This window comes from Amborella trichopoda, chromosome 8, assembly GCF_054954075.1.
Source record: "Amborella trichopoda isolate Santa Cruz 75 chromosome 8, AtrichopodaSantaCruz75HAP2 v2.0, whole genome shotgun sequence".
NCBI lineage: Eukaryota > Viridiplantae > Streptophyta > Magnoliopsida > Amborellales > Amborellaceae > Amborella > Amborella trichopoda.
The window spans coordinates 40,979,937-41,001,193 of NC_142343.1; the positions used below are offsets into that span (position 1 = coordinate 40,979,937).

General features: G+C 34.6%; 1 protein-coding gene and 1 long non-coding RNA gene across 2 annotated transcripts; one reads left to right on the forward strand and one right to left on the reverse strand.

The window, feature by feature from the left end:
- Window positions 1-13,424: 13,424 nt before the first annotated feature.
- LOC110007204 (low-specificity L-threonine aldolase 1) lies at window positions 13,425-13,751 on the forward strand. The gene has a single exon (XM_020666902.1). It carries the CDS (start codon window positions 13,425-13,427, stop codon window positions 13,749-13,751), a length of 327 nt encoding a protein of 108 aa, XP_020522561.1.
- Window positions 13,752-20,181: 6,430 nt separating this feature from the next.
- On the reverse strand, window positions 20,182-21,257 carry LOC148781105 (uncharacterized). Its single transcript, XR_016060563.1, has 2 exons — window positions 20,704-21,257; window positions 20,182-20,609 (listed from the first exon to the last, which is right to left on the reverse strand). It is a non-coding gene; the product is annotated as an uncharacterized LOC148781105 (long non-coding RNA).

Sequence of the window (21,257 nt, forward strand, 5' to 3'; positions counted from 1 at the left end):
GATTTTTTAGCACAAAAGAAATCTCCATTAATTAATTAATTGGCACAAAAGTTAATGTGCTTCTCTCTCATGCAGGAACCGCCTCTCTCTAGGAAATCTCAATGAAGGACCATTGCGCTTCCCCAACAATTTTTCATGCACCATACAAACTCCTCTCTCTTCTGTCCTCACAATGACTTTCTCTTAACCGTTCTCGGTTTGTATTTTCATGTACTGGTGGTGTTTAGATGACAATTAATTTTAGGAAAAGATAAGAATAAGTAAATCCTCGTTTCAAAAAGCATTGAAGATTATAGTTATGCCATCTTCAAATCCATCTCGACTTTGACTACTATAGTTGTGAAAAAAAAATTATGATTTTAGGATCTAAACATTGTGTATATTTTTTTAGTGTTCACACATCATCTAGACCATCTAGTTTCAAGTGTTCACAGATCCGTAAGATTTGTACGATTTTTTTAGCTACAAATTTTGTGGTTGACGGTAGAAATATAATTTTAGAGCAACCATAGGGGGTTTCCTCTGCAGGAAGTTTTTTTTGATAAGGTTTCAAGTTGAAGCTTTACTTTTTTTTTTCATAAGACCTCGGCATATAGAAGCAACATCCATAATTTTATATATATTATATTCTTTCATATAAATTTATTATATTTTAAATAAAAAAGCTTTAAATAAGGTCTAGCTATTAAAAAAAAAAGTAAAGCCGCATCTTAAATCTCACTTAAAATTGTAGTTTCAGCATCAATAAACCATCAAATTGATTATCTCGACTGTGTGAAAAAAAAAAAATTTGAGCCCTAAAAATAGCATATGCTGTAACATGGATTTTGGCGGGCAGGCTTTACGTTTTTTTTTTCTTAAGTCAAACTACATCTTTTGAGTAATATTAGTTTGTTAATTAGATTATACAAACCTTGTATTGTGTATAATATTATCTAATTATTAAAATTTTTTGATTGTTTTAGTTGTTTTTAGCTATATTTGGCTAAAATCATGTAAAGTTACTTTGAATAAAGTGAAAATAGTTTTTCAAAATAATACTTATACATAAAACTTCCTATAAGTTTTATCTCATATAGCTATATGAATTTATGATAGATACAATAAAAAAACAAATAATTCACCACTCAAATAAATTTTATTGAAACAGTGAATTACCGGTGATAACTTAATCCCTCTTTCCACATGTATGTGGCATATGATACATTCATCTGACCCTGCACCCATCTATATCTCCCCCTACGTATATATATGGGGTATATTGTTGTATGCCTTGGGGGTACATTCTTATATTTGCATCCCGGAGGCATAAAATATCCATCTTAATCTTAAAGATAGATGCAAATGGGTGGTCAAAGTTAAAAACAATAATCGAAATATTTTATTTATAAAATTATTATTTTCAGTTTTTAAAATTTATTTATATCTGCATAGTCATGATTTCCATGTTAAAAATTATAAATTCCTCAAATATTAAGTATAAATTCCATCTCAAAAATAGATTTAATAGAGGACTCATTTCTACATATGATTCTTAGGACTCATAGAAGCAGTGTCCTATATAATCTTGCGACGATTGTTACTTGTCCGTCAATTGACGCTTTGCATTTATTGTCACTTTCCTTTTGTAAGCGTATAAATTTATTAAAATAAAACGATAAATATGTGGGTAAATTCAGGTAAGGGCCAACCCTGACCCAAACCTGATCCGACTACGTCTAAATTAGACATGGGCTCTATTCTGACTTAGGTCGGTCCAAGCCAATTGAACCTGGACTTGACCCGCCGGGTTGAGTCGCGTCTAGATCAATAAATAAAAAATATAAAAAAAATAATTTATATATTTTATAGTATATTGTTAATATATATATATAGGGTGCAGTTGGCATACGGATGCATTCGCAGGGGTAGAGGTAAGATACACCTTCAAATTTTATAATGGTATATAATTTTGATGTCAAATGTTTTTAGGATTAATTGAAAATCTATTTTTATATCCAATTATAAAATTTTAAATTTCAAAAAATGGTTAAAATCAAGTAGATCTATAAACATATGAAAATCTTGAAAATGAACATTGTAGATAATATGTTGTAAAATGCACTATTTTTAAGACTTAAAATCTTTTTATTTTTAATGGCCATACATCTCGATGTCCATATGATCAATCAAAAGGTTTTTCAACATTAAAACTACTTTTTCCAGATGGATTTTTAGGTGCATCCGTAGTTCTACATTATAAAGTTGCATCCTCGTATAAACTTTTTCCATATATATATATATATTACTATGAGACCATTTATAGAGGTCACTATTGATACAAGCCATTACATGTCAAATTGGCTTTAGGCATACAAAACCTTAATTACAAGATTTTAGGGTGTTAATCTGCATGAGTACTTCTTCACCAAAACCAAAATTTGTTATAACATGACAATCACAATTAGTTGTTGGCATAACCATGGCCAGAAACAGTGGGTTTCAGATAACATAGTCAAGGCAAAAAGATGAGAATTAGGCTCAAATTTCTTCCTGATTTTGCTACAATCTTAGGAATTATTGTATCGCTTGATCTAGCGGGGCATTGAGTAGCTTCCGGTTATTGACTTTTTTTTTAATTGCAGCCGGAAGTCGATTACGAAACACTTGTATAGTCAACTATGAAATTGAAGAAAGCAGAGATTAAGTGAAATTTTACTGTGTTAACTTTCATAATAAAGTCGATAATATGGTAAACAATATAAACTTTGCTTTCACAGTCACCTGATCTGCAACTCAAAACTTTTCTCAACAAAATGAACAACAAACAAAGGGTTTTCGGACTCAAGCCTTTCAAAAACAAATAACTAGATTTCAGTCGGACCTTGAGACATAAGATGCAATTGTTGCCTTCAAAGTATTTATCATTTTCACTATAATAAATTTGAGATACTTCTAAGATACAACTTAGACAAGTGAAATAGTTGTCTGAGTTTTCTAAGAGTTTTGTTATAAAAAACTTTTAAAGAATATCGATGTCAAGCTGATTTCTTTTTGGTTGGACTAGGCTAGGACTCAACTTTTTTTTAAAAAAAGGAAAACAAATTAGATAAGAATAAATTGAGGAAGCAGCGAGAAATTTCATATTTTCAAATAACCAAGGTCAAAAAATGCAAAGATAGAGTTTCAGGTACTCTCTCTCTCATTTTCCAACATCCATACTTATCTTGAGATATTAATAATTATTTTTTCTTGAATTTTTTATCAATCATATATTTTTTTTAAGAAGTTAGGCTCATAGCTTTCCCTTCTCTTTTGATATCATATCTAAAAGGAAGAAAGTGATCGTACTTTACATTTATTCGGGTTTTTATTTTTCAAGTTTTCAATAGGAAAGAGATGGATAGCGAGATTAATGTTAGATATCATTGTGGAGAAAAAGGACAATTAAATGTAGGGGCCTTCTAAATAGGGTGCGGTTTGTATAGAGCCTGAGCTCTAAACAATCAAATTAGAACCTACCTTCAAAAAGCGTCGAGAAATGTGGTTTTCACACCAATACTCTTTGTGATTGCCTTAAAATATATTTTCATCTTTATTTATAAAGTTTAAAGTTTCAAAAATGGTATAGTTCGATAGATCTATAAAAACTTGAAAATCTTGAAAATTGACAGTCAAAAAATGCATTACAAAATACACTATTTCCAAAACTTGAAATCAATTGTTTTCTCATGTCCATACATCTTGATGTCTAGATGATAAATTTGAGGATATTTGAGCATCAAAACAATCTCGTTTAGCGAAAATTTTGAGGTAGGCTCAAATATGATTGTTTAGAGCCTCAGCTCTATATAAACTTTTCCCTTCTAAATTGGTTACTTCCTTAAGGGTACTTTTTGGAATATGGGTGTATACTGTTTTGATACCATCCGGTAGAAACTAGAAAAATGCAAATTCAATATTTGGTTTGCCTGGAATATTTTTTTTTTGGAAAATCTGATTTTTTGATGAATTATTATTATTCTAAAAAACTAACTATTTCCAATGTTGTGAGTATTGAATTCTTTTTTCTAGTATTTATCCAAATGAGGTGACATTTCCAAATTACTGAATTTGCAATGTCATTTTAATGGACCTAAGTGGGCCATACCATAGATAAACATTCACAAATTACATAGCTTATGACAATTTTTCTGAAAGTCCACCGTGCACCTCAATGCATATTGAAAACCCACGTTCTAAGTTATTCTAAAATTACTTCATTACAATAACATAATCATTTCATTTATTAGAGAGATAGGACGTTAAATAGAAAATTGACTTATTTGGTATTTAAATATATTTCAGAAAAGTATTTACATATGTAAACACTTTACAGGAAAATTTTTTACAAACTTCACAGGATAAATACATAGAATATTTATATATCATATATCATATTATAATTAATATAAATATATTATACATATCACAAAATATAATATACAATATAATGTATTAATAAAATAAATATAAATTCATAATATATATGATATAATGTAATATATAAACTCATGTAAAGTATAATATTATATTATATAACATTATATATAGTATTATACTAATTCCAAGTCTTGATAAAATATTGTTCATCACAGTCATAATAGTAATAAGCCACCATAAGCCGTCAAAGTCATGAACAGTGCCGCAGACAGGCCATTAATTCATTGACTCGGTTGACTCGAGTGTGTAATTATATTATTGACTCGATGACAGGACTTTTCAGACTCGGCTCTCAGAGGTCTGATGTTGAAGCTATTTCATCTGGTAGATCAGTAAGAAATTATGAAGAAATTGTTATCGCCAATATCGAAAAAGATTTAAACAATTGGAGTATCCCTAAGGTCTCTACTTCTGAAATATATAGTAAATGAACTTTTGAATTCATAAGTGATTATGCAATCAAAACTGAAAAAGAAACCAAATCTATCTTAAATTTTGAAACTACCATTTGTTAAACAAAGATCTTATTAAAAAATTCAGGAGAAAAAAAATATAATTATCTTTATATTGGTTTTGCTCAAGTTGGTATTAGATCTTTAACTAGGGCTGGGCTTCAAACTGCTATCCTCCTGTGCTTAAGAGATAGTAAGCATAGACAATTTATGGACTCCTTATTAGGAGCTGTTGAATGCAGTCTCTATGAGGGACCGATTTATTTTAACTGCTTCCCAGGTTTCTCTGTTTCTTTAACTGACCCTCATATTTTGAAAGTGTTACTCTTAACCTTTTAACTAATGGTTTTGACATGGATGCTGGGTTACAAAATATTGTTGTTACTTATAGGGTATGCTATAAAGCCATGATCACTATCTATCCTAATATTAGGAGAATTGACTCTAAGGGCCAGACTACTTTTTTCCAAACTAATGTTGAAAATTCTAATTTGATTATTCCTAGAACAATTCATGGGATCAGGTGAATCTACCTGAAAAATGGATCTTACCTTGTGTTGTCCCTCCAAAGCCTTACAAAATCAGAAAGTCAGCCAAATAACCCAATACGCTGAAGGGAAGGTATAAATTCAACTCTATCCCCTTCTTAGAACTTTCCTAAATCAAAATAGGATCCCTAGGCAACCTCCAAGAATGTCATTTAGTTCTGAGTCATCTAGGATGGCTGAACCTCTTAGAATTTCTTTCTCTTCTGTACCACAGACAGAAACTTAAAAAGAAAATAATAATAATAGTAAGGATGTGATCATAAAAGGACTTGATCAGCTTAAGAATCAACAAATTGTTCAACCTACCTATAAGGTAGAAAACCCTTCAATATAGAATGATAAAGATTCTGATGGCTCCCAAAGACCAACTTTTTCTGACATGGGATATAGTTCCAATATCAATTCGAAATCAACTACAAACTCTTAAGACAAGATTTTTACTCAGAGGAAAATAGAAAAATAAAGGAGTGGTTTCTTAAACATAGTAAGCCCCTGAAGAAATTCCTTGATGACGAATACATCAGAACGATGATGAAGAACAAAATTAATATAAGGTTATATGGACTTAAAAAATAAAAAATTTCTTGATAACTTGTACACTCTTAAAATTAGGAATCCTGCAACTATTTCAGTCCTTACAAAAATATATAAAACTTACAAAACTTTAAATGGAGATCAAGAAAGTATCCATCATCCTGAAGCAGTTGTAGATTTACTTAAATTAAGGGTTGTTCCTTATAAACAGACTTATGCCCCTAAAGAAGATAGAATGTTACAAAGACCTGTAAATTTAGAAAGCTTTAATCATCTAATTGAACAAAATAATTATACTAACCTATTTCTACAGAGTATAGGCCAACAAACCACAAGGATAGAAGAAAGCCTAAATAATAGACCATCTTCTTCAATACAAATACAACCTCCTGATGAAAAGGAGAAACTTAAACCCGTCATGTTTAAACTTGCTTTTCCTCTTTCTAATAAAACTTTTAAATTAGGACCAACCCTCAAAGAGGAGAATGAATTCTTTGATGAATTGGTTAACAGGCTTGCTACTCTTAAAATAAATGATGACAAAAATAAAGATAAAGATCCAACAGCAAACATGCTTGAAGATATTAGCAATGAAGAAATCCTTAAACTTGAGGATATGTTTAGGAATCCTGATCAACCTGACCGGAATAATAGGATAAACTATAAAACAAAGACTAGGCCTACTGCTACTTCAAAGATGTATTATCCAAGGCCTTCTCCTGTCCATCTTCAATATGAAGAAGATATATTTTCAAATGATGTTCAATATGATGAGAGATCTATAGTTGAATGGAATATTGATGCTCTGTCAGAATATCAGAAGATGAATTTAATCAAGCATATAATTATGTATGCTCAAGGATCCACTAACCATGAAAATAGAGACCCCGACATTGCTAGATCCATAATCAATGGGTTTACAGGGCAACTAAAAGAATGGTGGGACTTCTACCTAAGGGATGATGAGAGAAATACGGTTCTAAGTGCTAAAAAACAGACCCTTACCACCGTCTATTACCAAGGTGTCAAACAAGAAATACCTTCACAAGATGATGATTGTGTCCATAAATTGATTGCCCTACACTTCATAGGAGATACTTCTGTCTGGAATAAAATAACTAGAGAACTTTTAGAGAATCTCAAATGTTCTGATCTCTCTCATACCCAGTTACTCACCAGAAATGATGTGATATACATTGGAAGTCTCAATTCTTAAATGGACTCCCAGCTCTATTCAAAGAAAAGGTTAATACCAAGCTAAAAAATGCTAATGGAGGGATAGAAATCCCTTATGAGAATTATACTCTAGCCCAGTTTGATAATGATATTTGTGCCACTGGCTTAGAACTTTGTACTAACCTCAAGCTTAAGAGACAACTTGAAAAACAAAAGATCACTGGCAAAAGAGAAATGGGAGACTTCAATGAACAATTCGGTTATTGCCCTTTTCTTGAAAAAAAAACCCACTCCAAAAAATATAAGAGTAACTCTAAAAGATGTGACTATAAGAAAAACAGAAAATATTATAGAAAACAAAAAAGAAAAATTTTCAAATCAAATAAAGATGATTCTGAACCCAGAAATAAGAAGCCAAAAGGAAAAATACCTATTTGTAAGAAATGTAGGCGTTATGGATATTTTACAAATAGGTGTAAAACAAAACAAAAGATCAATGAAATTTCTGATGAAGAACTCAAGAGACATTTAGAGCAAATTCTCCTAATAGGAGACTCTTCTGATGAAGAATTATCTATTTATGAGACAGACTCAGAAGATGAAATTTTAGAAATCAACAATGAAACTTCTAATACTAGTGAGGCTGAAGAGGACTATAAATGTGACCATTACAAAGCCCTATTAGAAATGTAAGGTCTTAGCCTCAATGTACTCTCTGAAGAACAAAATTGGTTTTAGATATTATTGACAAAATTATTGGCCCCCTTGAGGAAAGAGATGCTCTTGTTAGATACTTTGTTAAAGAAAAGACTGAAAGTCAAGTCTTTAAACCTACTTATGATCTCAAATAAATAATTGATAGGGTCAATAAAAAACAAATAATCTCTGAAAGGGAGACTACTATTTTTGAGCTGATGTTTGAAATAATAAATTTAAAAGAAGAATTACAAGCTCTTAACAATAGAATTACTGTTCTTGAGACTTCTAGTTCAGAAAATCTCTAATCATCTGAGAGTTTAATAAATGAATTCGAAAATCCACAAAATCAATATGAGACTGTTAATATAATTGAGAAAATTGATCTTAAACAACTAAATTACATTAACATGATAAATAAAGTTATTACTCAAAAATGGCATACTAAGGTCACAATTGTTGTCTCTAAATAATACAGTTTTTCAGCCATAGCCCTAATTGATTCAGGTGCTAATCTCAATTGTATTAATGAAGGACGTGTCCCATCAAGATTCTTCGATAAGACCACCCAAGTTTTAAATACCGCTAATGGCAAAAGACTTTTAATCAATTATAAGCTTTCTGAAGCTGCCATTTTCAACAACGGAGCTTGTTTCTTGATGTCATTTATTATGGTAAAAGGTCTAGCTCAAGAAATAATTTTAGGAACTCCTTTCTTGAGTCTTTTTTATCCCATAAAATCTTTAGATTCTTCAGCAATTAAATCTGAGATCCAAGGTCATAAAGTTAAGTTTGAATTTATTGACAAACCAAAATTAAAAGAAATTAATCAAGTTATGGTTTTAAAAAGAAATAAAGAATCTTTACTCCATACGCTTAAGCAAGAGATTTTAACCAAACAAATACAAGAAAAAGTTAACAGTGCCTTAATCCAAGAGAAAAGTGTACAATTTAAAAATAAACTTGAGAAAGAAGTTTGTGATGAAATCTTAAATGCTTTTTTGGAAAGAAAAAGACATATTATTGAATTACCTTAAGAGCCTGATTTCAATGAAAAAATCATCCCTACCAAATCAAGGCCTATCCAAATGAATAGCCGCCTCTTAAAAATTTGCAAAAAAAGAAATCCAAGATCTTCTTAATAAGAAACTAATTAGTAATTCCTATTCACCACAGCTTTTTATGTTGAAAAACCTTTGAAAAAGAAAGAGGAGTACCATGACTTGTTATTAATTATAAGCTTTTAAATAAAACCTTGAGATGGATTAGATATCCATCCCTAAAAAGAGGGGTTTACTTAATCGACTTTATGAAGTACAAATATTTTCAAAATTTAATATGAAAACTAGATTCTGCCAAATTCAAATTGCAGAAAAAGATAGATGTAAAACCACATTTACTACACCATTTGGATATTATGAATGGAATATAATGCCATTTGGATTAAAGAATGCTCCCTCTGAATTCCAACACATTATGAATGATATATTCACACCATTCACCCAATTTATGATTGTTTATATTGATGATGTCTGAGTTTCTTCTGATTCAATAGAGCAACATTGAAAATATCTCACAATCTTTTTGCAGGCAATTAAAAGTGCAGGACTAGTCCTATCTGGAAAGAAAATTCAATTATTCCAAACAAAAATTCAATTTTTAGGTTACAATATCCATAACCATTCTATCATCCCCATAGATAGGGCAATCAGTTTTGCACAACATTTTTCTGATGAAATCAAAGATCGAATACAATTACAACAATTTTTGGGGAGTCTTAGTTACATTTCTGACTTTTACAAAAATATTGCCAAAGACTGTGCTATACTTTATGATCGCTTAAAAAGAATTCTCCAGAATGGGGGGAAGAACATACTTTAGTTGTTCGTAAAATAAAACTTAAAGCAAAAGAATTACCATATCTTGCAATTCCACATCCTAAAGCTTTCAAAATTATAGAAACTGAGGCATCTGAAATTGGTTTTGGAGGTATTCTAAAGCAAACAATAACTGATTAAAACAATGAACAATTAGTAAGATTTTTGTCTAAAAAGTGGAATGATACGCAAAAAAACTATTCTAGTATAAAAAAGGAGATCCTCTCTATTGTTTGTTGTGTTTTAAAATTCGAAGATGATATTTTTAATCAAACGTTCTTAATCAGAACAGACTGCAAAGCAGCCAAAGATGTTATTGAAAAAGATGTTAAAATCTTAGTCTCAAAACAGATATTGCAAGTGGGCAGGCCATACTAGCCACCTTCGATTTTGATATCCAACATATTGCCGGAAACGCTAACTCTCTACCTGATTTTTTAACACGAGAATTCCTTCAAGGCAATCAAGGGAAAAGAACAGATGAAAATTCCAGGCGAGACCTCAAGGTAGGTCAACCTTAAAGAAAATAGTCCTAGTACATCTGAAGACTTAGTACAGTCTACTGAAAATTCAGAATATTGGGATATCTCCTTATTATATCAATTGATAATATTCACCTTCATCTCAATACAGATGAAATCGCAAAAATTTATCTAGTCAATCATATGCATCCAAGAGATGAGTTTAAACCACAACTCTTTTACAAAACGATCCTAAAAGAAACATGATCTGTAGAAATTATCCGGAAAGGGGACATGATATTGTTGCTCATTCTAAATTTAGAATAAAGAAAGTTCTGGCCTATAAGGATTGGGGATTTGATCCCCTTAAACCTTAATATTTTAAACATAGCTACTCTAAAATCAAGAGTTACATTATATTGAAGCATGGGAAAAGACTGTTATTTCAGAATAAGCAGAATACCCATAGCTGGTTTATCATATTCAGGCTTAATGAAGCCCTTCAAGAAATTCCTTCATGGTTTAAAAAATGGATGTTATACTGGGGTCCTGCCCCAGATATTTATCCTCAACCATTATAATGTTTCTTGTCTAAATTCTAAGCAACCAATAGAAATTAGTCGAAACTTGAAATATTAATCTGTTTTACCACCTTATATGAAATCCCATGGATACTCAGGTGGACCTATTCAATTATCGAAGATGATGAAAATTGGGACTATATTCCCCATCTAGAAAGAAATGTACAAAGAAAATGATCGGACAACTTTGATATCAAAGACTTAATCCCTGAAACCATCAAAATTATTAAGATCAAGGTTAATACACCAAGACTTGGTCAACCGACTGGAACAGCCTCATACTTAAGGCTCCTACAATTCAAAAATCCTGAATTATCAAAGGAAGAGCTTCGAAAAAAGCTACTATCTATGTTTGACAACGAGGAAGAATTCATGTCAATTAGCGAAGACGATAGAGACCAAAATGAAGACGATAGTGCTGAAATTTTGCTACTACTCAATTAATTGGCCAGGACGACTCCACCAAACTTCAGGACACATGGCTCACCAAAAATACTTTTACTAAAGTAAAAAAATTTTATCCTACGGCTCAGATCTTGCCAACAAAAATAAAAGGGACAGCTGTTACTATTCATAAACTTTCTACGTGGTAAGGATCACCGACGCTACCGACACCCATTATCCTTCACCTTTCCACATGGAAGATTATAAATGGACTGACATTCCCAGATAAAGAAAATTAGACTAAAAGAAATTTGAAGTCCGAAGCTATAAGTGGAGGATCTCCCCCTCTTCAGAGGACACCTCTCTTTGGAGTCCGCTTAGTCTTCTCTGCTCAATCTATCCTATTTCTTTCTCTCTAAGATTGTAAAAAGGTTTTGAGCATATTGGTGTGCTGGTGTGATTTGCTAGTGAAGATTGGTGTGTTGGTGTGGTTTGCTAGTGTGGTTTTTATCTTATGTAAGTACTTTGTTTCTATATTGAAGTTTGTATTAATCTTAGTCGGCATTAATATTACTGTTTTGGCTTTAATTCTTTATTTTATTTGTCATTTAATGTTAATTTGAAATTCCGCTTGACGTACTCAAATTGGTATCATATATAATGTAATATATAAACTAATGTAAAGTATAATATTATATTATATAACATTATATATTGTATTATACTAATACCAGTACTATGTATTATAATATATAATCTAATATAAAGTATAATATTGTCTCTGAGATTGAAGGCTCAAAGGACCCTCAATGTAGGAATTGGAGAGAAGAGGAGAGCTTGATAAGTCTTACTGAAACTGAGAGAACCGAGAGCTTCAACAATATACTAAAAATTAAACTGCTAGCGAGCTCCATCAATGAGCAGCCCGTCTAGCTCATTTGGTAGAGCACAAGGCCCCTAACCTTGTGGCCGTTGTTTCGAACCCCACAGGGGGTGTGATTGTGTTCCTGTTATAAAGTATTTTGTATCTTTTATTTATATTATATTATACTAATATTAATATTATGTATTATATTATAATAATATATTATTTATATACCATAGCAAGAGGGTATCACACAGCGGTGAGCAAGAATCATTTCGGAGTATCATACTAATATTAATATTATATATTATATTATAATAATATACTATTTATATACCATAGCAAGAGGGTTTCACACAGTGGTGAGCAAGAATCATTTCGAAAATTTGTTCAATACAGGTTACTGCAAAAAATTTAAGTCCACCATTTTTAAGAAATATAAATTCAACTTATTTCGGTAGAATGGAAAATTTAAGTCCATCCGTTTTAAGAAATATGAATTCAACTTATTTCGGTAGAATTAAACATTTCCAGCTAGAAAGCCTTGTTCTCTATAGCTTACTGCAAAAAATTTAAGTCCATCGTTTTTATGAAATATGAATTCAACTTATTTAGGTAGAATTAAACATTTCCAACTATTTCGTTTTAAAAGGTGGAAAAATGAATTCTTACGGAAATGTGAACCCCTCCATCAAAGTGCATCCAAACACGGTTTTTTGACACATTTTATTGAAATGTGAGTCCCATAAATCTGAATCCAGGGGACCAAACGGGCTATATAACGGTCATTTCCTCACATGAGGTACGACGAATCATCATCCTCAGAGCCTTTTTCCCAACTATTTGAGTTCGGCTACATATATTCATATTCATGAAAGGAAAAGGATTTGTACGCCCGCTCTCGTATGGGGTTTCGTACTCCAATGGTTGTGATTTTAAATCCCAAGAGCCTTGCAGTATTGAAAAGAAACCAACTGACAGTGGCGTCCCGTCTCTCCCACTCGAGCGATGTAACTCTCTCTCTCTCCATCTCCCGCCCACCTCTCTCTCTCTTAAGCTCTGTAACTCATCTCTCTCCGTCTCTCTCTGGTTGGACCCTCTCTCTCAAACCCTCGATGACCCTCTCTCTCAAATCCTCGCTGATCCGCTGCCCCTCTCTCTTAATCTCTCTGAAACGCGTCCCTCTCTTTCAATCTCTCTCCTGCCTACCCCTCTCTATACATCTCTCGTTGCCTGTCCCTCTCATTTTGGGGTTTTGGTTGTTTTGAGTTTTGGAGGTCTGATACAGTTACAAAGCCAATTGAAGCTATGATAGCAGTCATGGCTAAGGCAGATGTCGATGATGATGTCTTGGGTTTCGACCCAAAAGCTTAGAAGCTCGAAACCGAAATGGCAAGAATTCTGGATAAAGAAACAGTCATTTTTGTGCCTTTTGGTACAATGAGCAATCTCATTAGTGTTATGGTTCACTGTGAGATTAGAGGAAGTGAAGTGATTCTTGGAGATCAAAGCCATATTCATCTTTTAGAGAATGGAGGGATTTCGACAATTGGATGTGCTCATTCAAGAACAGTTCCGAGCAATTTGGATAGAACCATGGATATCAATTTTATTGAACCTGCAATCAAGGATTCTGCAGAGGCCATGTGTTATCCGACTACACGTCTTATTTTCTTGAAGAATATGCATGCTAAGTATGTTTCTCTTCTGGTTTGATGGCTGAAATTTGGGCAATAAAATTTTGGACTGGGTAATTAAATTTTGGAGTTCTTATATGCTCTTTTTTTTTTTTTTCTAATGGATAGTGTATTCTTGGGGTGCTGTGTCGAATTGGATTTTAAGATTATTACTGTTTGATAGGCAATTATTTTAGTGTTTGATGATTTCTCTAGATGCCGATCCCAAATAAAAGAGAAGAAATAACGATTTGGTTGGGTTTTTTTTTCTGTAATTGTGATTTTAGAATTTGTTGAACTTTTGTAATATTTATGCTGAACCTGCTTTCAATATTTTATTTTGCTGAACTTTTGTAATATTTATGCTGAGCCTGCTTTCAATATTTTATAATAAATTCCTTTAGTAGCATGTGCTTAATTAGCAATTCTTGTATTGTGTCCACGGCTCTAAGCTGAAATCACGTGAATTTGTAAATGCCACTTTATATAAAAGTAAACTTTAAATGCTAAATCAATGTATCTAACGGTAAGCCAAATTTTTTCGTATTCTGGTATTCAGACCAATTTTATATTGCCCATTAATTTGACTGGCTTTTTGGCAGTTTCATTTTTTCTTTTTCTTTTTCTTTGAGATCGATGTATAGAGACGAAGGATTTAACGGAATATATTCACTTTTGTTCTCGAATCATGATCTGCTGCTCAGTGAGGCTCCATTAGCTTCCTTTTTTTATTTTTCTTAATGAAAATGACATGGTCTCAGGTCAATCGATGTTGCATACTCGTGATTACCAATGAGACCATGATAATAAAACATTGTGAATACTATTTGAATTAATCTAGTTAACCTCTTGTGGGCAGAAGCAAAATATTGTGAATACCATTTGAATTAATTTGGTTTTTGTGCCCTTTTCATCATGTGAAGAAGATTCAGTCTAATTATGATTATGGGTGCACTTCAATATAGATATTGTGGACCTAGAGGTGTTTTAAGAATATGGAATTGGGTATCACAACATCCACTCTTTTCTGGTTGTGGGTGGATGGGATCCTTGTATTTCAATCTCATAGTTTGGCTTTTGTGCTTTTGCTCTCATATAGTTCAATTATTATTAATTTGCGATTCGGAACTGTATATGGTCTTCAGACTTCTGTGAGAGCCTGCATAATGGTATACTCTAGTTTGTCTTCAAGTTTTGGTATTTGTTAGAAACAACATATTTTTTTTATCAAATCAAAACAAAAAGATGCTGGGTCCATTAGAATGTGACACCCTTTTTGTGACTACTTTTTCCAATTTTTGAAACATCAAACATTAAGAACTTAGATTTTACTGCAAACATTGAAGGGTGGACACCTTCCTCGCATTTGAGTTCTCATTTGGATGAACAAACTAGTTTCTTGTATCCTTTGCTGATGCTCTTTAATGTTTCTCTTGGAATTGAGTATCTAGCCATGTTTGCCAATTATGAAGATAGTTCTTTCATTTTTGCTAATTTCTGTTATTAGAATATTAAAAGAAACCCCAGAGTAATGATATATATATTTCTAATGAAAAGGGACCTATATCAAAAGGGTGTGGTTTGTATAGCGTGGAGGCTTTAAACAATCAAAGTAAAGCCCACCTTCAAATAATATCAAGAAATGTAGATTCAATAATGGAAATCTTTGTGATAGCAATATATTTTTATTTTTAATGATAAAATTTAAAGCCCCAAAAATATTGTTGATCGAGCAGATCTATGAAAACTTGAAAATCGTGAAAATTGACAGTCCAAAATGCATTACAAGATGCACTATTTACAAAAATTGAAGTCCATTTTTTTCTCATGCCCATGCATCTTGATGTCGAGATGATCATTTTGAGGATATTTGGGCATCAAAACAACCTTTTTCTCATGTCTATGCATCTTAAGAGTTTTTTTTAGCTGTCTCATTTTTATTTGGACTATTACTTCTCTCATGTTCTCATCTTCTCCACTTATTTATAAGCATTAGAATGTCTTGACTTATTGAAAATTTTTAACCACATGTTGCCCCACATTTTGTGTTTGTTTAGAGGAGGTCCCTTACATTTCCTTTCACCTTTGCCCTTCTTGTGAGGTAGCAGCCCATGTGTCTTGCTCCAAAGATGTGGCAAAAGATTGTAAGTGTGTTGCTCAAGCTGGGTCATCTCAGTTGTTGTTGTTACTGTGATGAACCATGTGGTGTCCCATTCCTTGGTGCTTTTCCAACATGAAATTGCTTATGGTGCCACAGAGCCATACATATCCAATGTCATGCAAGCATGTCGAAGTAATCAGGAAATGTATGTGATTTGGGTCCACTTAGTAGACTCCTTCTTTCTCCACTATGTGTTTAAGGCAGTGAATGAGGAGAGGATTGGTGGTTGCAGGATATTGAGCTCTATTACTCAAGAGATTACATCATCGATGCATGGCCAGATTAGGAGGAGGCACAAGAGTAAAACCCACAACAAGTGTTCCTCTTTTTGTATCATTACAATTATATTTCAATTTTCATATCACTCTTACTTGTTTGGTAATGTATTGTAATGTGGATAGTAGGTTAAATAATATTAACGTATGTTAGTACAATTGGGTACAGTAATTAACTTTTGTTATTCTATACAGAAGAAAAGCTTTGTTTGGTGTGCCTTTGCTTATTGAAACTTGACATTGTCTCTCAAAAAAACTAGAAATTCTCCTAGACATACGTGTTGGTTGGGTTGCACTACTGCACCTATTCATATACATACTAATAATTGGGAATTATTGGGTAGGTGCCTCGATCTTGCCCTCCGGATCTAGGTGATCTGGCGGTATGCGTCTCGGGTTTCAAGGGAACCCGGGACTTGATATTGCTCTCTCGGGAACCTTGCTTAAGAACAAGAGCAAGTAGACTAACCGATGAGAGAGGAATTTAAGGTGGGTTCGAGACTTGCTCGGGCTGGCTCTCGTAGGCGCCCTCTTAGATCACGAAGAAAGCCCTCCAGTCGTAAAACTGGTTTGGAATCGTCTCCCTTGGCATGTATTCTCCTCTTTTCTGCAATCACACACATATGACAAATGTTACAAGACAGGTGGGTCAAGGGACCACACCTTGTCTTCAGGTGAACGTACACAGGCGTGCACATTCAAAAAGAGGAAGCGAAGAATGAGAGAAGAAAGATTGGGCCAGATGGTGAGACCAACACAATGACTAACTAGTAAGTAATTGATCTGGCGTGGCAGTAAAACAGGCTTGGTAACTCAGACTGGCTCAACAGAATTACTACTAGATGACAGTACCAATACTGAGTAGCTAGACACAATGGCTAATCTGTTATGGCAATAAAGCGGACACAGTAACTCCGACTGGCACAACGACATTAGGATGACAGAATTACCATTGAAGGCTAATCTCGACCCTTCTTAATCAAACGAGAGAGTAAGAGAGAGAGAAAAAAAGAAGAGAGAGAGAAGAGAGGATGAAGAAGATAAAAGAGAAGAAGAAACATAGGAGAGAAAACCATGAGAGGAGAAGAAGAGAGAGAACGGAAGGAAAGGAGGAGGAGGACATAGACGGGAATGAGAGGAGAGAGAAAACTCGGACTGTGATGGATTTCATCCGCTATGAAACAAAGAAAGAAGAGAGAGAAAGAATATAGGCAACAATGGACTTGCGTCGGCTGTGTCAAAAGAAAGAGGAGAGGAAAAGCTCAGACGGTGATGGCTTCCGCCGATTGTGAAAGAAGAGAAGAAAGAGAGAGAAACACAAGCAGCGATAGGCTCGCGTCGGCTGTGATTGAAAAAGAAGAAAGAAAGAGAACCCATGCTGTGCTTGGCTTGTGCCAGCTGTGACATAAGAGAAGAAAGAAAGAGAACCCACGTGGCGCTAGGCTTGCGCCGGCAGTGACAGAAGAGAAGAAAGAAAGAGAACCCAGGCGGCACTAGGCTTGCACCGACTGTGACAGAAGGGAAGAAAGAAAGAGAACCCAAGCGGCGCTAGGCTTGCGTCGGCTGTGACAAAAGAGAAGAAAGAAAGATAAGGATTGACGATTATAAGCTCACGCCATCTATGACAGAAGAGAAGAAAGAGAACGAGAAACATAGACGACAATAGATTCGCACCATCTATGGCGGAAGAGAAGAAAGAGAACGATAAACCAGGCGACGCTAGGCTTGCACCACTTGGGATAAGGCTTGGCTCACTGTTCATGTCTCAGGACCAGGAAGGCATCACATCAGGCGATAGGTCTGCCATGCATCTATGGAGAAAGAAAGAGGAATAAATAAAGAGGGGCATGATAGATCAGAGGAGGGAGAGAGAGAGAGAGAGAGAGATAAAGATAAAGATGAAAGCAGGAAAGAGAGGGAGTGACGAGAGAGAAATGAAGAGATAAAGACGAGGGAGAAAAGGGGAGAGAGAAAGAGATAGAGATGAGGAAAGAGGAGAGAGAAAATTACCTTATCGAGAGGTGCCGACCCTTTTCTTCTCTCTCCTCTCTCTCTCTTTGAGGCACACCCACGAACTCAAGCAGGAATTGAAATCTTTATTAAATGTTGAAGAATGAACTGAAGGTCCTTAGTGTTGTGTTTTAAAATTTGGCTTTGCATGTTTATACATGGGTGGACGCCCAAAAACTACCTAAAATTAAAGATAATTACAATTTAATTGAATTAAAATAAATTCTAAAAATGGGTGCAAAAAGATTGTTTTGCCCCTGCCTAACAATGTATGGAAGTTCATAACAGTCCCTTGCTGCTACCCGAGAACTTGGGTGATCTTCCATGACTGATCCAGAGTTACTCTGATGCCCGTTTGATCGAAAGATAATTGTTTTCTTGTAGGGCTCGGCATGGCGATCAATTTGATACCAATTTCGAGTCATAAATCATGTTTCTAAATCATGATCAAGAAACTTGAAATTTGCTTGAATATTGAAAACTTTGGATCGATAGTGTGCTTGTTTCTTGATGGTTTTCCATGATTTCTTCGTTCAATCACACTGAGCATGCCTGCACGATCACCTTGAAATAAACGCAGCTCAATTTCGTGTCCGGACGAAGGTTTCGTCGTCTTGGGTTTTTGGCCGGATTCTTGAAAGCTGGTGGTCGAAATTTATAGCAGCTTTGATGCCTCCGTGTGTGAAATCCAACCATTCATCGTACGCGACTTTCAGATCAGAGATGGCCTTAGACCTTATGCACATAATGCAATTGGTTTCACGTCAATCGGGTATGCAAGAATCATGATTTGGTCGCTCGAATGAGGCATGCTACTGCAGATTTTTCTGCACTTTTATTCACGGATCAACAACTTCTCTAGTTTTTCTCTCTGCTCGGGCATCTTCATGGGGTGTACCACCTATCGAAACGCTCGTCTTGATAAGACAAACATAATCACAAAATTTGAACACGATCCGACTTGGAACTAGTGAGATATAGGTTCCGAAAGTCACTACCCGTGACTGCAAAAATAGTCACCTTTAATGGTGTGTTGGTGCAGGGTGGCCGCGTGGGAATAGTGTGTAACCTACCCTTTTTCGGTATTTTACCCATAACTTTATCCTGGAGTGCTCGATTAAGACGAAACTTAACCCACATGGGTTTTAGACTATGCCAGATCCAATGGCGGTAGTCTCACTGCTATTTGATGCACCGAAAATTTAGTTCTAGTTACGGGATCCATTTCAGAGTGCCAGAGGCCGATTTTGTCGAAATTGTTTCTATGTGTTCACTGCCTTAGTTATGTCTAATTGCGATGAAACTTGGCAGGTGGTCTTTTGAAGTGCTTATGAATATCTTGACTAGTTCTGGGGCCATTTTGAGACTGTCAAAGTTTCCACTGTATGTTGAGGTTTTATTGACCTGTACCCTCTTTATTCTGCATCTGGGACCAAGGTGCTGAAAAATGTGTTCAAACAGTGATTATCACATTTTTGTTCCATTTTGATTTCATGAGTTTGACCCCAAGTTACATATAAAAAAAAAGTGTTAATCAAGGGTCCTTAAGTTTCCAAACTATTACCACTTCAATGTAACTCATATCTAGGAGATATGGCATTCCAAGACAATTTGAAAGTGCGTCTCATTCCTCAAGTAAACTTCAAATCAATTCATTAGTAATTTGTAAAATGATGAAGCTAGGTGTTCTCAAAATCTTCAACAATAAAATTGTGATGTTCGAAAAACACGGCGTAGTGTATCCAATTTGAGGACAACGAGTGCGATGAATTACAATATTTTAGAGAGGTTTACAATGAGTGGATGGATTCCAATATTTTAGAGAGGTTTAGCCACTATCTCACGTGCGCTCTGCCTTCGTGTTTTAGTCCAAATGGGAGCATGGGTTCAAAGTTGAGTGAGGCAATAGTTTCTCTCTCTTCCATGGTGCTTCATGCTTTGAGAGAGAATCCATCGTGTACTACTTGTTTAGAGAGAGAATGAGAAACTGGCTTGATCATAAACACAAACACATTCAACTACTAAAAAACAAAAACCTTCAAAAGTTGAACTTTTCAATAAAAAAAGAGTTTCTCTTTCTCAAGCAATTTCACATAAAATAACCCTTGAACCACCTCCTTTCCCTTCTCCTGTACCCCATACCTTTCTTCCCAAACCAAATCCTCCTCCACTTCTCTCTCCTCCATAATTCCCCAACCACAAGAAACAAATAACCTTCCTCAACCTCTCCATATTATAGAGAGAGAGGTCCCAACCCATTATTACTTGATAGGTCCTCAACCTTTCCATTGGGTGGACACATGACACCCATTTTCAAAAACCTAAATCCCTACAAAACTAAATCCCTATAAAACAGTAATAGGTAAAGAATAAAAAATAGTGTACATGAACCTCAAATCCACCGAAGATTGTCCCAATCGCCTTTGCAGCAGCAATGGAGCATAGAAAATTTCTGAAATTTCAAAAAAAATTATGTTTTAGGTTATATTTCTAGAGAGAGGGTGGGCATAGAGGGAGATCGAGAGAGATAGGCAACGAGAGATTACTCAGTGTACCAAAAGGCACAAAAAGGGCTGCTTCTTCACCCAAAATTCTTGCCATTTCGGTTTTGAGCTTCTGAGGTATTGGGTCGAAACCCAAGACATCATCATCGACCTCTGTGTTAGCCATGGCTGCTATCATAGCTTCAGTTGGCTTTGTGACTGTATCAGACCCCCAAAACCCAAAACATCCAAAACCCCAAAACGAGAGGGATGGGCAACGAGAGATGTATATAGAGGGGCTGAGAGGGGTAGGCGGGAGAGAGATTGAAAGAGAGGGGCAAGTTTCAGAGAGATTGAGAGAGAGGGGTACCAGGCCAGTGAGGATTTGAGAGAGAGGGTCATCGAGGGCTTGAGAGAGAGGGTCCAACCTGAGAGAGACGAATAGAGATGAGTTATAGAGCTTAAGAGAGAGGTGGGTGGGAGAAGGAGAGAGAGAGAGAGAGAGAGAGGTGAGTGGGAGATAGAGAGACCTCCCATCGTGCGAGAGGGAGAGACAAGACGCTGTTGCCAGTTGGTTTCTTTTCAATACTGTTGGGCTCTTGGGATTTAAAAGCAAG